The sequence below is a fragment of the Syngnathus acus genome, chromosome 11, assembly GCF_901709675.1.
Source record: "Syngnathus acus chromosome 11, fSynAcu1.2, whole genome shotgun sequence".
In the NCBI taxonomy this organism is placed as follows: Eukaryota; Metazoa; Chordata; class Actinopteri; order Syngnathiformes; family Syngnathidae; genus Syngnathus; species Syngnathus acus.
Window position 1 is genome coordinate 5041915 of NC_051096.1, and position 18857 is coordinate 5060771.

Consider the following 18857-nt stretch of genomic DNA (forward strand, 5'->3'; position numbering starts at 1 on the left):
TGACCAAACTGTTTAAAAAAAAAAAAAAAAACTCATATAAACCTTGTCAGCTGCAATGCTAGTGTCATTGCACCACATGACTCTTTTCCTGCTTCAAATGAATACGCATTTATAAATACTATCTGCGCTGCTGCATGTCACTGGCCAATTGCGCAATGTTCCTGTTCCTCCTGTCAGGTTTGGCCACTACTTCGAGACGTTGCTTCTATGGCAGAGCATTATTATGATCGCCACCATGCTGGCCATGCTCAACCTGTGCACCAACGTCCGTGTGAATGCTGAACTCAACACCAAAAGGCGATCCTTCCTAGGTCAGAAACTCCTCCTTTCATACTCTGTTTGAATTCCTCACTCCTGCAGTGTGCAGGATTTGACATTTGCACACTTAAAACAAAAAGTCAGTCTCCATTAGGTAGAAATGTACTAAGAGCTAAAGCACTGCATTATTTGCTTTGCAGGCTTCTGTTTACTCAAGTGCTTTAGTAATCGGAGGTTGAGTGAAGTCACGTGATGTGTGTGTGTCCCGTCAAGCATTTAATCCTGCTTCAGGATTTGGTGCACTCAAGATAAAATGGTAGAGCTCCACTAACAACCAAAACTCAAGTTTTTAAGCCCCAATGCAGCAAAAGTAGCGCTTTGCTGCCATCTTGTGGCACCAGAGCGCAGTTGCACACCTTTGCGGATTTTCTTTCAGGATTTTCACTATTCATTGAAAGCATTTTTGTCCTTGTTTCTGTCGTTTCAAATCGGACTCTTCATCCAAACCAAACACTCCTCCTGCTTCTTCTTCCTCTTCTTCCTCACTTGTGCATTTATTTCCCGTCTGTAGCCTCAGAAATTAAGGACGAGGAGGTACGAATCCCTAAGAGGCTTTTTCTGGGTAGGTACTCCACTAAAATGCGTACGCCATCCGTCATCAACTCATCTGGACCTCTTTCACTCACTTTTGCCATCAGCCCCGCCAACATTAACGAATGACTAACAGCATGCTGCTCACTCACATGTCCTGCGCATGCGTGACCTCCCCGCATGGCATATTGCATGCTACATATATTAATATTTATTCATTTTTTGTGTATGTGTGTTGGAATGATCTTTAACGGCTGGAATAGACTGCATCATCGATCATCCTTCATTTCTCAAATACTTCACCCATGTCTCCCTGAATGTGTGGCTTTAAATGAGACATTTGTGCCACAATGCAAAGCAAAGAAAATAGCAGCCGTGATGCTTTGCTGTCAATTTTGTCTCTCTCTGACTCTTTTATTTCTTCTTAGTTCTTAGTAGGAGTGAAGGCGTACCTAATGCTGTGGCCTGTGCAATACGTACTGAATTGCAGTTTCCTGTACGGGCATGAGATGGCAGTCAGAGACTATTTGCTCATTCTAAGACCTCAGTCAGATTTTTTTTTACTTCTGCATTTCTGCTTATTTTGATGGAGATGATTTATAGGACCCTCAGCATAGTGTCTGTGCTTGTCATCCTCCTCGAATGTGGGTAAAGCAAATACCCCCCCCCCCCCCCCCCCATACTGGAGAATTAATCCCATGTCCCAAATTCATTGACCTCCCTGTTTAAACACAGAGCAACAAAACACATTGCTGATGTGAAAAGTTCAAATGTAACGTCATACCCCTCCCCCCCACCGCTCGCCTGATTACATGCCTTTTCCACTGCCCTAATCACAGCACGTAACACTGTAATTGTTGTCACCGCGGCGGCAGCAGGTGCACTTTGCCATTCTAGCACCGGGCCCTTCCATCCAAACAACTTGACATTTGGAAGCCAACTGCGAGGCAGCCTTTTAATCATATTATTTCCTCGCGACGCCCAACATAAGGACAAAGGAATAATACGTTTAAAATACTGCACGTTCTGTTTTTTTGGTTTTTTTTTTTGGCTGACTGTAGTTTTCATTTAATGCCTCAGTGCTGAGGAAGAGGAGGAGAAAGCGTGACGCTTGTTGTGTGCAACTCGGCATGCAGAACATTATTCGCTATGCTGCTGCTGCTAACTCTTGGAAGCAGATTTGAATACATTTGCCTCCTCACTGTTGCTAGTCTCCATATTTTGGCACATAGCCAGCACTCCAAAAAGCCTTTTTTGTATTGGAACTCATTAGCAGGTGAACCTAATGAATCCTTCAGCAAATTTTGTGCGATCGGATGAATGTGATGTTTGTAAAAAAACAATCACTAGCCAGATACGAGTTTCATGACGAATCTGTTCAATCGTTTCGTGTTTCCCATCATTGTCATCATCAGCGTCTCCCGTGGCCTCGATATGAGCCCGTGATGACGATTTGGCCCCGTTGATTGTTACGAGAAGTGTGCTCGGAATCTCCGCGCCGTCATTTGTTCTGAGCTGGAACGCTCTCCACGGCTGCCTTTAAATCATCCATTAGCGTTCTTGCCCTCGCTAATGCGAGCCGTGCCGAGCACCTCCATCATGATCATTGTCCCTCGTGAGGGGGCTCCTCATTGTTTTCATCGCAAAGTGACAAAGCGGCACGGGGCCCTATTTGTGGCAGCCTCATATACGGGGCTTTCTTTTCTTATTTATATATTTGTAAATGTGTCGCGTGAGGATTCACAGCTCAAGTGTGAAGCCTTGTGTGAATTCAGCTGACTATAAAAAGCAGCTTGTTTTTCTCACTTTTACTCACTCGGAAAGGTGGCGAAATGAGGCTTAACTTTGTGGTTTGACTTTCTTAGACTTCGACTGGAACTACTTCTGGTCGTGGAGCCGCTTCCTGGACTACGTTCAGTGCGTGGCGGCCTTCACGCTGACGGCGGCCTACGTCACCTACGTGCTGCTGGACTCGGCCGTTTACGTGGAGACGCTGGGCTTCTTGGCGGTCTTCTGCGAGGCCATGCTGGGAACGCCGCAGCTCTACTGCAACTACCAGAACAAATCCACGGAAGGCATGAGGTGATGAGTCTTTTGGATTTGATCGCTCATATTCGAAACATTACATCAGGGGAGGGGCAGAGATTCAAAGTTTTGTTTATTATCCGTGGGGTAGTCAAACAAAGCTCAATAGTGTTATTTCATCACAAATTCTGCGAAATCTTTTAATGGAGGCAATAATCGGCAGACAGATGAAAACGCTCATGACTGTTATTGTTCTCCTAAACGCAACATTTCAGCCAGCCTTTCCGAGCCATAAAACACGTCACCGTCTTTAAAGCCGCATTTTGTGTCGGGATGATGAATGGATAATGGGGTGGGAATGTAATATGATAGGTGGAGACAAAACATAATTGGAGATAAGTCTACAAGGCTGATAAAAAGCTTTCCCGCAGCGCGTGTGCGTGTGTGCGTGTCCCTTTGGCTACTGTTGGGTTCGCTGCAGTAGTCAGATAAGAGCGCTCCTGCAGGGCTGCCTGGCCACCTAACCCGCCATGACGGCTCCCACGCTGAGCTGTTCCATACACGCACACATACCCTCTCTGATCCAATCTTGTTTTTGTTTTCTACTCTACTAAACTTCCCACCCACTCTCCGCCAACATTCGTCAGCTAGCTTAATGCTAGCTAACGTATACTGCGAAAAGGCCGGCTAATTAAAATGAACTTTCAAACGACACAAGGGGCACAAACGGCGTGCAGCAAATACTCACAGGCAGATTTTCCTCACTGCTCTGTGGCAACAGCAACTATTACCGCCGCTTAGTAGGGGGCCTTCTCTGCCTCTTGTTCTTAATCACCCTGCATCCGCACGTACGTGTAAATGTATATCGTAGCTCAGCAGCGTGCCGAAAAAAACCTCTCAATGTCATTTTCTTTCCCGCTGCGGAGACTGTAAACACGGCGCAACCTGTTGAGAGTAGACAGCCGTTGCTAGGCTACGTAACCTTGACGCGTTCAAGGCCCGCGCCACGCTCCAGACAAAGCGCCATTTCATCTGCGGACATATGTTTAGACGCACAGACGTTGAATGAACACGTGCGTACGCGCTTGAGTAAGCAGACGGACAGCGAGACGTAAACCTTGGTGCCCTTTCTTCTCAGAAGCTAATCCATGCCTGGAAGCATCTCGCGCCTTCTTGCTAATTAATTGGCTTTACCGCGAGCATCATGTGAACGTCTCCTCACGATTCTGCAGCGCGAGACGTGCGAGAGAAAGCTACTTTTTAATCATGAGACAGGTTCGTCCCGCGAGAACGTCCTTGAATTAGCGAAATACAGTTTTTCGGCATGAATAGACACGCGTGTGTGTAGGATGTTGCCGTCAATAATAAGTTCCTTTTAGTGCTCCCTCTCCCCTAGTTTGAATTGCTCCACCTGTCAGCTTGTATAATTAAACTGAGCTTGCGTGGGCAGCTTTCAGTATATTTAACTTGATTCACCAACTAGGTCGAGGTAGGCTTCGTTTTTTCGCGGACATCCGGAAATATGTCGGAGAGACGAGGAGTTTGTTTTTAAACGGCTTGCAAAAAAGCAGAGCCGCATACTGATCATGAGCGGCCTGCCATAAAACAACCACAAGATAAACACGAAACATGGAGGCATCTAGAAATCCAAGTGCAGCCTTATAAGGTTTGTGTCCTAGTCTATGCCAGATAATGGCACCAGAGGGTCATACACAGGAGGACCACAAAAAAAGAAATTGGCTTCACTAGTGGACTCTGATAAATTTATCGCTTTTTAGTGTGTGTCCAAACTCTTTTCCCCTTTCAATCATTCAAGCACTGTGCACTCTGATCCGAGTACATCTCCCGGAAGGAGACAAACAAGTAGCCAGACGATGTTCTCATGGCACCCCCGAGCCCTCTCCGCGTTTTGATGGGCGGGGGAGGACTCGATCAAACAGGATTCTCGCCTCTCTCATGGTTACCTGCAGGAAGGCATGCTCATAACCAAGACGACAGTCGAGGAGGAGGAGGAGGAGGAGGTGGAGGTTGACAAAGAACGTGGCTAACAAGCTCCTCGCTGTGAGCTGCAGGGGAGGGCCAACAGGTACGGAGACGCTGGAGGTTGCCAGATTGAAGAGGATTGCGTCTCAGAAGAAAAAAGAGGCTTCCCGGGAGCTCATGTGGAGTAGAAAGGGTGAAAAAAAAAAAAAAAAAGGGATGTGAGAGTGCAACGTGAGGTAAACGACAAGGCTAACACCAAGAGGCCTTCCGAATGAAAAGGTGAAGATGGAGAAGATGAATAATGCAAAAGGGAGGTTGAGCTGCAAATCCGCTCTCTTGACAAGGCGGATGCGCACTTAAGATTTGGAGACGCAGACATGTGGAGACATCAGATTAGCCGTCATTCGTTCTCCAGAGGAGGCCGATGGGATTTTTGGCAGGCACCGAGAACATGGTTGAACCTCTCGCAGGATAATGAGGCCGAGCCCAACGGAACGTGGATAGATGAATATTTGCATCTGTAGATTGATTCTTAGATGTTGTCGAGGTGTACGTTTTATTGATCCCAAAGAAGATTCGCACTCAATCAGAATGAATCATAAATGCGTTGGCTTCGTGTTGACGGGAGGTGTTTGCAGCTCTGGGGTATTGTTAGAGGCTTTGCACTTTCAGTTCATTACTTAGTGTTAGTCCAGAAAAAAAAAAAATACCGTGAAGGAGATTGATCCTGTGGGTGCAAAGTGAAATTGCCACTTTCGCGTCGTTTGTGATTGGTCCATGTGAGTTATTGAAATGGGGAGGGGCTGGGGGCGGGGGAGTCAGTCAAGCTCGGCATTAGCCTGATCAGGTCGATTTGATTTCCAATTAACGACGCCGGCCGATCACTCACGGCATCTTCTCCCTCACAGCGTCAAGATGGTACTGATGTGGACGAGCGGCGACACCTTCAAAACGGGCTACTTCCTCGTCACCCAAGCCCCCGTGCAGTTCTGGACTTGCGGCATGCTGCAGGTCCTGGTGGACTTTGCCATCCTGTTCCAGGTTTTCTATTATAGCTTCTACCCCCAAAAGCCCGTTTCGCACGCCGCCTCCCACACCTCCAGCGCCAAAGCCCTCTGAGATCCCAGCGTCAACGGGAAGAACTTTGACCGATGCCTCGAGAACTTGTTACAACTAAACCGCGACATGCTTTTGAATATTTCTAATCTTTAAAACAGCACAGTATGAAATAGGCGCCATTTATCCAACTTGTTACAATTTTGATACTACGCCGGAAGACGGAAGGATTGTCCACCCCCCCCCAAACCCTGACATGAACCTTCACCCCCTAACCTGGAACTAATCCATTCCGTGTCTTTGCACACTGTTGACTGAACTGAACCAATTTTTAAGGTTCAGGCATGTGGATTGACTGTTGCACCCCCCCTCCCTCCTCCTCTGCCTTAAAACAGCATTACTGAATATATCCTCACCCCCTCCTCCCCCCTCCCGCTGTTGCATGCTGGTCAATTCTAACCCTCGCCGCTCTCACGCTCCCCCTCGGCACACTCAAAGGACCCGAGACTATTAAACTGGACCAAATAGGACAATGACCTCGGGGCGATTTCTCAGATGAGGAGTTATCCTCGCTTCAACCCGCTTTTGGACTTGTACCCAGAAGGACCTCTTGAAGTATTTACGTGTCAGAAGAGGCAGGAATTAACGAAGCGAAGGGACTTTTGAATTATGCTCATTGCAAGCATCAAAGACGTATCTGTATATCTTCTCAGCCGTCATGCTACCAGAGCATTTGATTGATTTCCTGCCCCCCCCTGCCAATTTAATAACTCCCCTTCCTTGTCCATCTCATTTCATGGAGCTATGTTCCATATTCATCTTCTTACACGGAAATTCATTTCCTGTTCTGTGGAGCTGGGCGTGATCCACCCACATAGGCAATTCCCCCTTTTTGATATTATTTCCAAATTCATTTCTTGCAGCAAAAACACACCTCGTTCAACTCAATATCCAAATTGTCTTTTAATCGTTTTCTCTTTGCTTTACATGCTTCTAGTCAAGCATATCTTGTTACCTCTATATTATCTACCAACAATAGAGTAGAAAAAAAATTGGACCAAATAGGCTCAGCCGGTGTTTGTTTTGCATAACAGCCGCCAAATGTTTGCTTGTGTTGTACAATTATGTATTGAATTTCAACATGTTATACTACAAATGTGCTTTGTGTTCAATTTCTAGCAAATATTAAAAGCAGTTTTAAAAGCAATTGTAATTTTCCACCTAACTCCCAACCTGAACTCTTTCCGTATTAGGAGGTGTGACATATTTAAAAGAACCGGAACAGGCGACGGAAAGGCTTACATAAGTGAATTGTGCATGAACTGTCAATTTTGAAAGTCGCTCGCGCGTTGTCAGTTGAAAACAGCGCCCAAAAAGTTTTCCTCTTTTAAAACCATTGCTTCAAACATGTTCTCCACCAAGATCAATTTTAACAGCGGGAACTTTACAGAATACTCTCTATGGGGGTGGCAGAAAAAAAAGATGTTCTTGAATGTATCAAGAAGTTCCTCCTTGGTTAAATCATTTTTATTTCTGCGTATACGTTTGTTGAAGGGCACCCATGTGAAGTGTGCGTGTCCATGAGGCGAATTTATTCCGTGTATCTGGAAACCTTCACCTCAAAGGAGACGCTGTCACTGTTTATCAAAGTTGCCCACATCACACGCCGAAACATTTATTATTAACGTGCTGGAAAAAGAAACACAGGACAAAACAATTCCAAATATTCTTAAGCACAGCAGCTGTGTAATGAATTGTTAACCCGACAACTTCCTGTGCCGGAATTCATTCAAATCTTTATTTTGTTCTTTAAGGGAGGCTCTTTTAAAAACAAAATACATTCCAGGTCGTTTCATTCCAAGTTCCAACCATCCTTTTTAAAAAATAAATCAAAAGTGTTTATGTGCAATAGTATGCATGCGTTGCCTTAAACATGCCTGCGTGAGATTTTGAAAAAAAAAAAAAAAAAGCACAGGAACCATTTTGCAGTTTTTTCTCCTGACAAGGCACTCCAGTCACACAAAATCACAAACTGCCCTCACCGTTTGAGGGAAAGCATTATTTCAACACCTGACTCGGCTCAAAGCGAGTCAGCTGTTTTTGTTTCTGCTGCCCGCCCGAGGGGCTTGTATCAAAAGGCTTTTGTACTTTCTCTTTTGTCCTTTGTGCAACGGCCTAGCTGTAAATATGACTAAAGGGGTTGTCAGCGACTGATACGCACACAAAAAACAAAATCATTCTTGAATTCCCTGAAATGTTTCACCATTTGATTTTTTTTTTTGCCATCTTAACAATAAACAAGACCTTTTTTTTTTTACTGCTGCCTTGTGGCTGATAATTAGCTTGGCACGCTTAGCGCATACTCAATGTGACATTAAATGGGAATGAATCAGTAGCATCAATAATTCCTTTTCTCTCTCTCAATCATTCTGCTTTACAAACAAGACGGTGAAATATTTAGTATTAGGATGAAGGCTCAGTAGCCACGAGTGACTTAAGCCGGGTAGGCTTTTTTTTTTTTTTTTGTGAGACAACACAACAAGAAAAATTACATGGCAACTGTGGTGACACCACACACACAAATGATGAAAGCTAGTTAGCTTAGCTTGTAATTGGCTATCCTTCCGTGTCAAGTTAATACTGATATACTCCGCCCAATGTTGCTTGAACTACAGTAAGTATTTTTTCGATTGTACCAAACTATTTTGATCGTAAGATTGGTTAAAAAAAAAAAAAAAGAACCAAATGCTCAATTTCGTCTCGCTTGTTGTCTGTGTCCATCTTAAAATGTCTCCTCCTTTCTTCTCCTGGATAGTTATTAATTTATCAGCCATGATTCCAAAGTTTGGTCCAAGCAGAAACTCCAACTCAAGTCCTTGAAGAGCAGATGTTTCCCTGGAAGGACCAGTTAAGTGCAGGCCTGCTCCCTTTGCAGAGCCATGGACTTCCTTCTTTGTACGGCTGAGATGGCGGCCTCGCTGGGGCCGCGGTAGCTGTCCGTCTCTTGGGAGTCCTCGCTGTTCTGCGACTTGGTGCTGTCTTGCGAGTCCGGCTTCTGCCTCAGCGCTCGGTTCTGCTCCTCCTTCAGTTCCACGTAGGACCTGGAGAAGGTGTGAAAGATGGACGTGACGGGGAAAGCCATGAGCAGGATGCCGCTCAGGATGCTACTGAGCGCCACCACCTGGCCGGGGATGCTCCTGGGCACCATGTCTCCGTAGCCCACCGTGGTCATAGAGATGACCGCCCACCAGTAGCTTCCAGGGATGCTGGTGAACTCCTGCTTGGCGCCGAACTCGCTTTCGGCGAGGAACACCAGCGGGGAGAAGAGCGCTATGGCCACGCACAGGAAGAGCAGCAGCAAGCCGAACTCCCGCGCGCACCTCCTCACCGTCAGGCCCAACGTCTGCAGGCCCAGCGAATGACGGGCCAGCCTCATGACGTAGAAGATCCGCAGCGCCCGCAGGACACGCAGGACCAGGCCCACCTTCTCCAGGTAGTTGTTCCCAGAGCCCGCCGGCTTGCCGCCCACCGACAGCGAGTCGACGATGAGCGTGGTGTAGTAGGGCAACAGCGCCACCACGTCGATGACGTTGAGCGGCGTGCGCAGGAACATGCACTTGCTCTGGGTCTGGATGAAGCGCAGCACGAACTCCAGGGAGAACCACGCCACGCACACCGTCTCCAGGACGAAGATGTTGAAGCACCTCTGGGAGCACTCCCCCTGCAGGGTCAACCCATAACGACATGAAGGTAAGTGACATCATTGTTTGTCTACATGTGCTGCTGCATCATTTGTAGTCAAATATCAACACCGCATTGATTTGATTTGCATGCTTTGATAGCGTTAAGATGGCCGACGTTGTCTAAGGCAAATGTATCTGCCTGTTTTAAATACGTTTGTAATTCTCTTTTGTTTGGCTCTTTCGGTGCTTCCGAAGTGTCAAGATGAATACGGAGGTGACATCGCAGTCATTAAGTCAAAGCGTCTCGAGAGTCTCGCCTTGTGACTTTGTTGTTGCTAATGAACAAAGAAGGTGATGAACATCCATTAAGCGTACAAACAAAACAGAAAAAGCACCGACCCGCACCATCAAAGGTGTGCTGAAGAAAAAAAAAAAACTAATCTCTTTGTCATCAGTCGTTCGCCGTGCTCATGAATATTCCGGCGCATAATTACAAGAAATCGTTTGGTTATTAAGCCAGTCGGGCCCCGAAGCGAGAACTGCTTGCTTTTTATCTTGACGCATTCACCTTTAAATCTTATTAAGCATTCACTTTGTTTTATGCGATATACGCCAAGCCGTAGTCACAACTAGAAAAAGTAAAAAAATAAATAAAAAAAACAGTTGTTGCTCATGACAGCTCAAGACAAGCGTGGAAACTGTTGACTCCTCACCTCCACAATTTCTTCCATCTATTTGCCGGCCGTGTTTGCTTTGCATCAGCAGGCTCCAAAATGAATGTGTGTGTGTGAATAGTGTTGATGTGTGTGTCTTTTGAGGTGTCAAGATTTAGAGGAAGTGTTGGTCAACGTGGAGGGGGGGGGGGGATAAAACAAGAAAATGTTCTTGCCAGATGTCAATTAGCTTAAATGAGTCCCTAGGTGCTGTTTAGTCCCAAATGGGATTAGAATTTGAAGGCATGAGTGGCACTAATGGAATCAAAGCAACAACAGTCTGCAAGTCTCAAATGCTCATTTAAACAGGATGTATATATATATTTTTTTTTACAAAGTACTAGAAAGACAAAATCTTATTTATGCCAGCTCCAAGTGCGCGAGAGAGAGAACAAGCACAAATCAGGTCCACTTGTGATGGATGGCACTTTTCTTTCCGAGGATGAATGTCACTCAAATGTGTCGCCTCTTCAGCACGGAGGGCAAAAACCCTGACATGAAAATTTGGGAGGGTTGGAAAGAGAAACGATAAAATATGACATGTTGGCAATAGAAGAAGAAAAGAAATCTTTGCTAAATGGACTGGCCTTTAGAAGAGTCAGACAGGCTGAGTGCGTGAGCATTAGGTCAGGTCATGTGACCATTTCCTGCCTTGCATTACCAGCCGATATGTCACATTTCCATTCCGGCCCAATTTGTGCCTAACTTGCAACAAAGCAAAAAATGATTCCGCATGACTTATTATCACAGACAACACAAATACAAAAGGTTTTCCACGTGATGCTTTCATTAGCGTGGCGCTAATGTAAAGACTGCCAAGAACGCCTAATGGATGCTCCGTAATGACGGCGGTGAGAGTGCCCGCCCTTCCGTGGAAGCAGACGCCGTAATTAGCTCAAGCACTTCACCACGCCAGAGTTCTATTGCAGCAAAAAAAAATGCTAGGCCGTCAACACGGGCAATATTAGCCGTGGCTTTTTCAAAAGTGTGCGTTCACTTATGCTGCTCTTAGACTGCTGTGACAACTGCGGGAACGGCAATAAACACGCTCTCCATCACTTAAAGGGCCGGTTTACAGTAAACGTCTTGATCTGTTTGGATTCACGCTAGCATGAACCCGAACAAGGTGGTAAAAAAATCACACGTAATTAAATGCAAGTAAAGAAAATGCAGGGTAAAAATACAATCGCAGGTTCTCGCCGAGGCGTCAGACAACGGTGGCTTTGTTTGCATCCGGCTATCGCTTTCTTTCTCGCCATGTGCTTCGTGAAGATCTCAGAAGTGATGTGTGAAGCTGTGCCAGCTCTTAAGTGGTCAAAGAAGTTAACTCTGCAAAACCTCAGCACGCTTTTAAAGATGAACATGTGTGTCCCAAGACAGATAAAGACTTTGCTTCATGTTATCGTAGAGAAAGAGAGCCTTCATCCTCCCTTGATGAAGTGTTTGACAGATCGGTGAGGCGGCGGCGGCCGCTCTTTAATCACGCTCGGCTTATGCATCATTCACAAGGGAGAATTAGTGAAATGACATTGAGTCTCCCGGGGTCTCGAAAGGGGCAACACGCGGCTTGTTTGAGTTGGGATTACGCCGATGTTAGGTCGTGAAGCAATAATAGGCGAGTGTGTTGAGCAAATAGCAGATGATTAAAAAAAAGCAAAATCTGAAATAAACTCACAAATCCCGACTCAATATGTTTTATCGCGTAAAAACACAAAAACCTCCACAATTGGTCAGAGGATGTGTATAAATTAGGATTTCACACTTCCAATTTGCATAAGCTTGATGTTATATAACATTATATATTTTTAAAAACGACTGGGAAGCAGAGGCGAGGAAATCCCAAATGGAGGAAACGCTCTTCATTTTCCGTGACCCGCGTGGTCGTTAGCTCGTTATGGTGTCGCCTTTGCTTCTGAGGCCCATTCTGTACGGAGCCACCATGCGTCCCTGAGCTTGTGTCTCTGTCACGGTGATTTACTCGATGTGGGCCGCCGCATCAACATAATCTCAATTGTATTGAAGCGCCATGCATCCCTAAAGCGCTGTCCTGCCCACTTGTTCCTCTCTTATGAAATAGGGAATACTTATTTGAAGGTATCGAGTGCTCGTGAAGACTGCCGATACCAGCCACAGATACTAAATAATAAAAGGTTTCAAATTAATGTCGTCTAGTGGAACTCACCCTTTCCTCCTCCTCCCTGAGGTCCGGCATGGTGCTGACGCAGAGCGTGACGGCGGTGATGGCGACAAACAAGACGGACAGGCAGGCGAAGATCTTGCCCGGGATTCCCGAGTGGGGGTTCTCCACCATGTCCCTCAGCCTGCGCATGCAGCCGCCCTCAGGCGCGTCGTCCGGGTCGACGGCCGACTGGCAGCTCTCCTCGCTGGGCGGCGGCGCCACCGGCTCGTTCTCCTCTTCCTCAAGCCTCCGCATCTCCTTGTACTCCTCCTGGCGAAGCCGCAGCTTCCTCAGGCAGCACCAGTCCAGTTTGTTCTCCTCCACGCCCCAGTAGAGCAGTTCCTCCTGGAAGGACAGGGCGCACATCTCCCTGAGCAGCCGCAGCTTGCCCGCCGCCAGGAAGGTGACGATGGTGCGGAAGGCCGACGGGCTGCGGTCGAAGAAGAACTCGTTGCGGCTTCCGTCGTAGTCGTCGCACACGTCCATGATCTCGGCTTCGTTGCTGCAACCCCGAAGCTTCCCCAGCCTGGTCAAGGGAAACTCATCCAAGGTGGACCAGGGGATGCGATACTTGATGCCGCCCACGTTGATGATGGCCACCGCGTCATCGGCGTCCGTCTGGCGGGCTTGCGGCTTGGCCAGGCGTTGGGCCCGCTTGTAGAAGACACCCTTCTTGGCGGACACCTCCTGCGGGTTCTGCACCCGCTTGAAGTGGAAAGTGGTGAACTGGCGATCGGCGCTGCCGGCCAGGAAAGCCACCTCCTGGTACATGGCGGCTGCGTTGCTTCACGACGGAGGGCAATAGGGTCGCGGCTCGTCAGCCATTCAGCAACACGCCGCCGCTCTGTCGCCCACGCACAAACACAACGGCGCCTGCGTCAAGAAACTGTGAGTAGAAAAGCCCTCTGATGCTGTTATGGTACCAGGAGTGGAAAGTACTTTCAGTACTTTAAGTCCAGGCCAGTATTGAAAATATACAGCTGAGTGACATTTCACTATGTCATTAAAGTGCTTACCACTACGCCCTCTTGTGGACAAAATTACCTTCAATTTACTTTGAATTTACACCCCTATTACCAAGCTAAAAAAAAAAAAATGCTGTCTTATTTCTAAATCAATAGGCTGAGGAACAACATCAAACAAGTACATTATTCCTGCAACGTGCTTAAGAACTGCACACTCAGCGTCAAAAGGAAGAAAATAGAAAACATGCATTAGCCATATTACACGCCTCTCAAGTGCAACGGCGCTCTAATACGCGCCATCGCAAGAGCTCGCATTATGCGAGTCTACTCTTGTGTGGCACACCAAAGTCTCCACATGAAAGAACTAATGGCTTGAAAGGAAGGCGAAAGGGAGCAAGAAAGGAAAAGAAGCAGCTACTCCGGCGCTCTCCATGGGAAAACAACAGATTGCAGTTAAGACACTCGATCATGTTCTTTTATCATGTCGGAAGTTGTTGGATTTTTTTTCCCCCTCCCTAGACTTATCTCCAGCTCCACACGGATGCAAGTTCACGCTAACAAGCTGAGACACGTCGTTTTTTATTTAAGGCGAGCATCTGGAGCTCACAGTCCTGCCGGTGTAAAATAGTTAAAACACTTCGAGTTTGCTTTGTTTAAGTCTAGAAATGGCGCGTTTCAATCTTCACATTGTGCAAAACTCAAAAGTCGCTTCAACTTCATAAAGAAATCCAGACCGGTATATTTATTAGGCACAGTTCAGTTGTATTTAACTTTAATGTGCGCTGATCATTTAAGTATATGGAAGCTAGTAAAAAAAATCGCAACATGCTTTGTCAAAGCTTATATAATGCGTAGACACAAAAAGCACTCATTAATTATTGATCCTGTTTATTATGAAAAGGCTTCGAATAGCTCACAATGAAGTATTTGTCGTGCAGAACATTAGCGCTCTCATTAGGTACGTTTTCAAATTTATTCTGATTCATTCGTTTTCTAGTGCGTCGGTAATGTCGGGACATTTTCACTTAGGTGTTGACTCGCTTTTGTTGCCAAAGAATGTGAGGGTTTTATTCCCTTTTGTGCAGTACAGTACTGATTAGCACGCCCTCACCCACTTCCTCTCCTCACCCCCTACTGACAAGCTTCCTAAGCAGCCTGATTGGTCTCCCTCCATCCTCCTCACAGGGTCCTCTCCGCTCAGAGCGCCAGACGAATGGCGGCAGGCAAATGAGGCCGAGAGAGATTGATGCAAAATAACCGTTGAGTGCTGCTGCAATCGTCTGAGAGAGGACTTGTCACATGAGAGCCTTTGACCATCTGCCCCCACTGAGAGGCTTCGGCCAACTTTAGAAAGGTCAGTGTCCAATTGCGTTTGTTATGTCGAAGGATATTGCACAAGCACGATAATAAACATATCATTACTGTAGCAACAATGACCATGCATTTCATTTTTTTTATTTTCTTTGTATTTTTAAAAATCTTGCAAACATTATTTAATAATAAAATCACTGGCCATACTTTTATTTTTTCAAAGTTCATTTTTTTATATTAATTGCAATGGTAGTAACTTCTATGAATAGTTTATGGGTCAGATGATTGGAGGGCAATATTATTAAATAATTCACTCATTAAAATGAGGCTAACACTTATAAGGGTGACAAATGTGACAAACTCTCGGTGTCCTCAGCATGCATCACCACACGCACGCACGCACGCACACACCCACTATGCCGTCATGTCTGTGCTCAGTTAAAAGTGTGCATTTGTCTTCATTTATGAAGAAATGTGTCCTGAATTGAGCGCATCCAAGTCTCCCCTTAGGAGCAGAGCAGAAAGTAGCATCGGTGTGCACCATTAACCCTTGTCTGCATGTACTCAGCTCTCAATTGACACATCACACTCCTAAAATCATTTTGACTCCCTTCATTTTCTCAGCGATTCACGCGTAAAAACAATTGTCAATGCATTAAGGGAAAAACGCGACTCACCCAGCTGGCCGACTCCGCGTCCATCTGCTTCAACGTGTTCCACGCGCAGGCGTCGAGGCGTCGCATGCCGCCAAGTTTCCCACGCACACGCCACGGGAAAACAGGGGGGAGGAAAGCAAGGCGAGCGCCGGCGAGTCCACCCAGATGCGCATTTTACGCGCACGAAGCACACGAGGAAAAACTGCACTCACACATGCATTCACAGAGTTCCGCTTTTTTCTGTCACGCTCCTTCACGAAGCTCATCTGAGCGTGGACACAAAGGAAGGGAAAAAGGGAAAAGCAGTTTCCAAGAGGGTGATGCTTCTCCCTGCGCTGTGTGCGCGCATGTGTGTGTTCAGCGTCATTGGGGTTGTTTGTCATCCACTTCCTCTCTCTTCACTCCAATTAAGTGGCAGGCATACTGTCATTTAAAAGAGCTCCACTGTACATGTCGGGATTCACCATTAAAAAAAAATCTTGAGCCACATTTTTTTTGCGTTTTTATCATACAATGTCACGTTCAATTACATAAGGCATTCAACGTCAAACCCATCGTGGTATAAATGGTTAGTACTGCAGGCTAGAATTTGGGATTCGCTGGTTCGAATCCTACCTCAATTCTATTTAAGTCATCTAGTGCTTTCATTCGCAACAGCATATCTTTTACGAACAGGAACCGATGTCTTGATGTATAAAAAAATAAAAATAAAAAAAAGGGGGTTGCAAAGGGAAGACAGGGTTGGAGTTTGGGGTGTAGTCATAAAGTCCACAGGGAACGTGAGCCGTGGAAGTTGACCAAATCACAATGAATGCCAACCACCTCCCTCAATCATTCCTTTTGGTTAGTCTGGACGTATGCATAATGTATACTTAACAGAAATTCGAAATTTCTACGTCCAGATGGCCGAATGGTATAAGACTTGCGCCAGCGTACGGGAGATTTTGGTTCGAGACCCGCTCGGGGTAACATTTACTTATTAAGAAGATCCGGGCGTAAGCATCGAATCCGAGTCTGCTGGACCCAGGTCCAAGCCTTTAACCACTTGGCTAGTTAAGATGTATGTATTTAGGCAATCTATGTCTAATTCCTGAGTCCGGACACATACCCGATAAATATGAGTAAAAAATTCCGAAAACTTTTACTTTGGGCGTGCTTACGAGTGCTAACGTGCAAGCTAAAAAGTTTGCACGAGTGTTGGCAGCTATCTTCTTCTACGACCTTAAATTGCATCAAACATTTACTTGGTGCACGTGTCGAACAAAATGTAAGTATTTGACCGGGGGTAAGTAGATATTATTAAAGCAAGCAGCGTGTGAAAAGAAAACCATCAAACATTTTGCAGCGTCTGAACGACAGCGCCGTTCAGCCGAAGGTAAGTAGACAAAACCATTGCTTAGCTTCATTACAGAATAAATAAAATATTTTTTATGCATGCGTGTTAATTGCCTAATGTCTGTCTGCAGGTGCGACGCTTCAGAATTGGCCTCAAATGGCTTGACTTTCTGTGCGATTTAAGTGAACTTTTTTTTTTTTTTTTTTAATAGACTGCATCTAATTGTCTCATTTCTGTCCACAGGCCTGCATCTGCAAAAGGACCAGATTCACTGCAAAAAAAGGCAAACTTTTTATTTTATTTTAGAATATATCTATTAAACTCATCTTTGTCTCTGCAGGTTCCAAAATGGCCGAATTGCTGTCCTTTGAGGCATGGCTTCATGAGATGTTTACAGGTCTACTCTTGCTAAGAATGTCAACCAAATGCCACATTGCTAATCCAAACCAACTCGTAAGGCTGAAAGTTTAAAAGTACAATGTTACCGTGTCTTTCAGGCCAGCAAGCTGCGGTTGGAGAGAAGGCCATTGCTGCTCAGCGCTCTTCACTGGTGAAAAACACACATGCACCTACAAATGTTTGTGAAAGTTATTCCAACATGTGCATTTTCTTCTGGTTTTCTCCACCAGGTGGTGCCAAAGAACCTGCTTCCTCCAGCGTAAATCGACTGGTAAAATAAAGTTTGAACCTGTTGCAATGACAAACTGGATGAATTTAAGTGCTTGACCCATTTCTTGTTCCAGGTGGTGCTGGTGCAGGGAAACGAGGCGTTGTGACAAACTTCCTGTCCAACATGCTGACAGGTGATGTAACTTTCCAAGATTGTTACGTTAAGAGCACTAACCTGCTTTTTCTTTCTCTTCATGCAGCGCTGTTTCCAGTAGGAGTGCCACCAAGACCATCCACCTGCTGTCCAAAGTGATTAATTCTCTAAAACTGCAGAAGGTCCTCAAGGCTGCCTCCATTTTTAGTGTTCAAGTGCAAATAAAGTGACTAAATTGCAGCTTGACTGTTCCCTCGTTTGTGTTGTGTGCAGGTGTCCATCTTGGAGAGTCTTTGCAACATTTCAGGAGCTCGGTCTGCTGTTTATCGTCTGAGATTCCACTTGAGAATCTGTGGGAGATTCAAGTCTACAGTTGAAAATAAAAAAGTAAACTAAAAATGAATCGTGTCTGTTCCTTTTCATTGCAGGCAGTCTTGGCAAATCCACACCATCCATGCAATGAATAAGTAACTTTCGAAAATATGTTGGCGTCTAAATGTGCATGTAGACGACCAGCAGCCGATGTGGAGCCTCAACTTTTGCACTTTGAGTATCAAAACACATAGAAACAGCGAAAACAGAAAAAAACACCACGTTGAAGTCAAACGCTTACCTTGATTAACGTTTGATCGACAGCCGAGTGCCATTTGTGGGCGTGTTCTCTGGCAAGCCACTTTTTGTTGATATTGTTCTGCGATAGCTAGCAAGCAACAAACAAACTCAAGGAGCTCCTGTTGCAATGATGCTTCTGCGTATTTACATGCAAACAGCAAATAGAGAGCTTGAAAATGTTTGCAATGCTCACTCAAAACACAGCGCGTAGTCACCGGTAGAGCTGCAGAGTGTACGTACGGTAGCCGAGAAAGCTCAATTCAAATGGAACCAAGGGCGTGTTTGACAACTTGCAGAAAAGCGGAATGACACTACAAACAGCAAAAAAACATCACCACACCGTGGCATCACATTAAAAAAATATTGCACTCAAAGTATTAAATATGCAAGAATGCTGTTCAAAATGCCTGCACGTCAACTAACTCGAATCGTTGACATTGTTCTTGCAAATTTTGTTGCGGTCCAAGTGCATTCAATGTGCTCCAGCGTGCCCTGGTGGTCACTAATCAAAGTTGTTGTGGTGGACTCGTTCCAGAAAAAGAATCAACAGTGGGAGCACTAGGAGATACTTAATACTTTGTAGAGCATTCATCCTTGCAGAGTTACTCAAGTTCAGTCTGATTGTCTAGGTAACAGCATCAAATCAATGGACGTTTGATTGGATGGTGTCCTTCAATGCACTTGATAAATGGTGACGCAAGACATAGCAGCACAAGCAGACATCAG

The 18857-nt window shown here is 45.6% G+C and overlaps 2 protein-coding genes and 1 long non-coding RNA gene across 9 annotated transcripts in view; 1 reads left to right on the forward strand and 2 right to left on the reverse strand.

Moving 5' to 3' along the window:
* Nucleotides 1-9124, forward strand: part of LOC119130625 (solute carrier family 66 member 2) — a 40041-nt gene extending 30917 nt beyond the window's left edge. For 4 of the 6 annotated variants that reach the window (XM_037264487.1, XM_037264489.1, XM_037264488.1 and 1 more), the window contains 4 exons: nucleotides 178-311; nucleotides 830-880; nucleotides 2715-2931; nucleotides 5766-7115. In XM_037264487.1, the coding sequence (XP_037120382.1) occupies nucleotides 178-311; nucleotides 830-880; nucleotides 2715-2931; nucleotides 5766-5976 (613 nt within the window). In that variant the 3' untranslated portion in view covers nucleotides 5977-7115. Of the gene's footprint in view, nucleotides 1-177; nucleotides 312-829; nucleotides 881-2714; nucleotides 2932-5765; nucleotides 7116-9001 lie in introns of those variants that run through there. The other 2 variants (XM_037264490.1, XM_037264486.1) reach the window with 2 other exon arrangements.
* On the reverse strand, nucleotides 8201-13281 carry kcng2 (potassium voltage-gated channel, subfamily G, member 2). The gene is made up of 2 exons (XM_037264476.1): nucleotides 12492-13281; nucleotides 8201-9634 (listed from the first exon to the last, which is right to left on the reverse strand). The coding sequence occupies exons 1-2, from the start codon at nucleotides 13257-13259 to the stop codon at nucleotides 8822-8824; spliced, it is 1581 nt and encodes a 526-aa protein (XP_037120371.1). The 5' UTR covers nucleotides 13260-13281; the 3' UTR covers nucleotides 8201-8821.
* Nucleotides 13282-16869: 3588 nt separating this feature from the next.
* Nucleotides 16870-17740, reverse strand: LOC119130630. Of its 2 annotated transcripts, XR_005099479.1 has the most exons (3): nucleotides 17601-17740; nucleotides 17242-17303; nucleotides 16870-17007 (listed from the first exon to the last, which is right to left on the reverse strand). It is a non-coding gene; the product is annotated as an uncharacterized LOC119130630 (long non-coding RNA). The 2 variants fall into 2 exon arrangements; XR_005099478.1 differs by lacking the exon at nucleotides 17601-17740 and having other exon boundaries at nucleotides 16963-17007; nucleotides 17242-17552.
* Between the last annotated feature and the right edge of the window lie 1117 nt (nucleotides 17741-18857).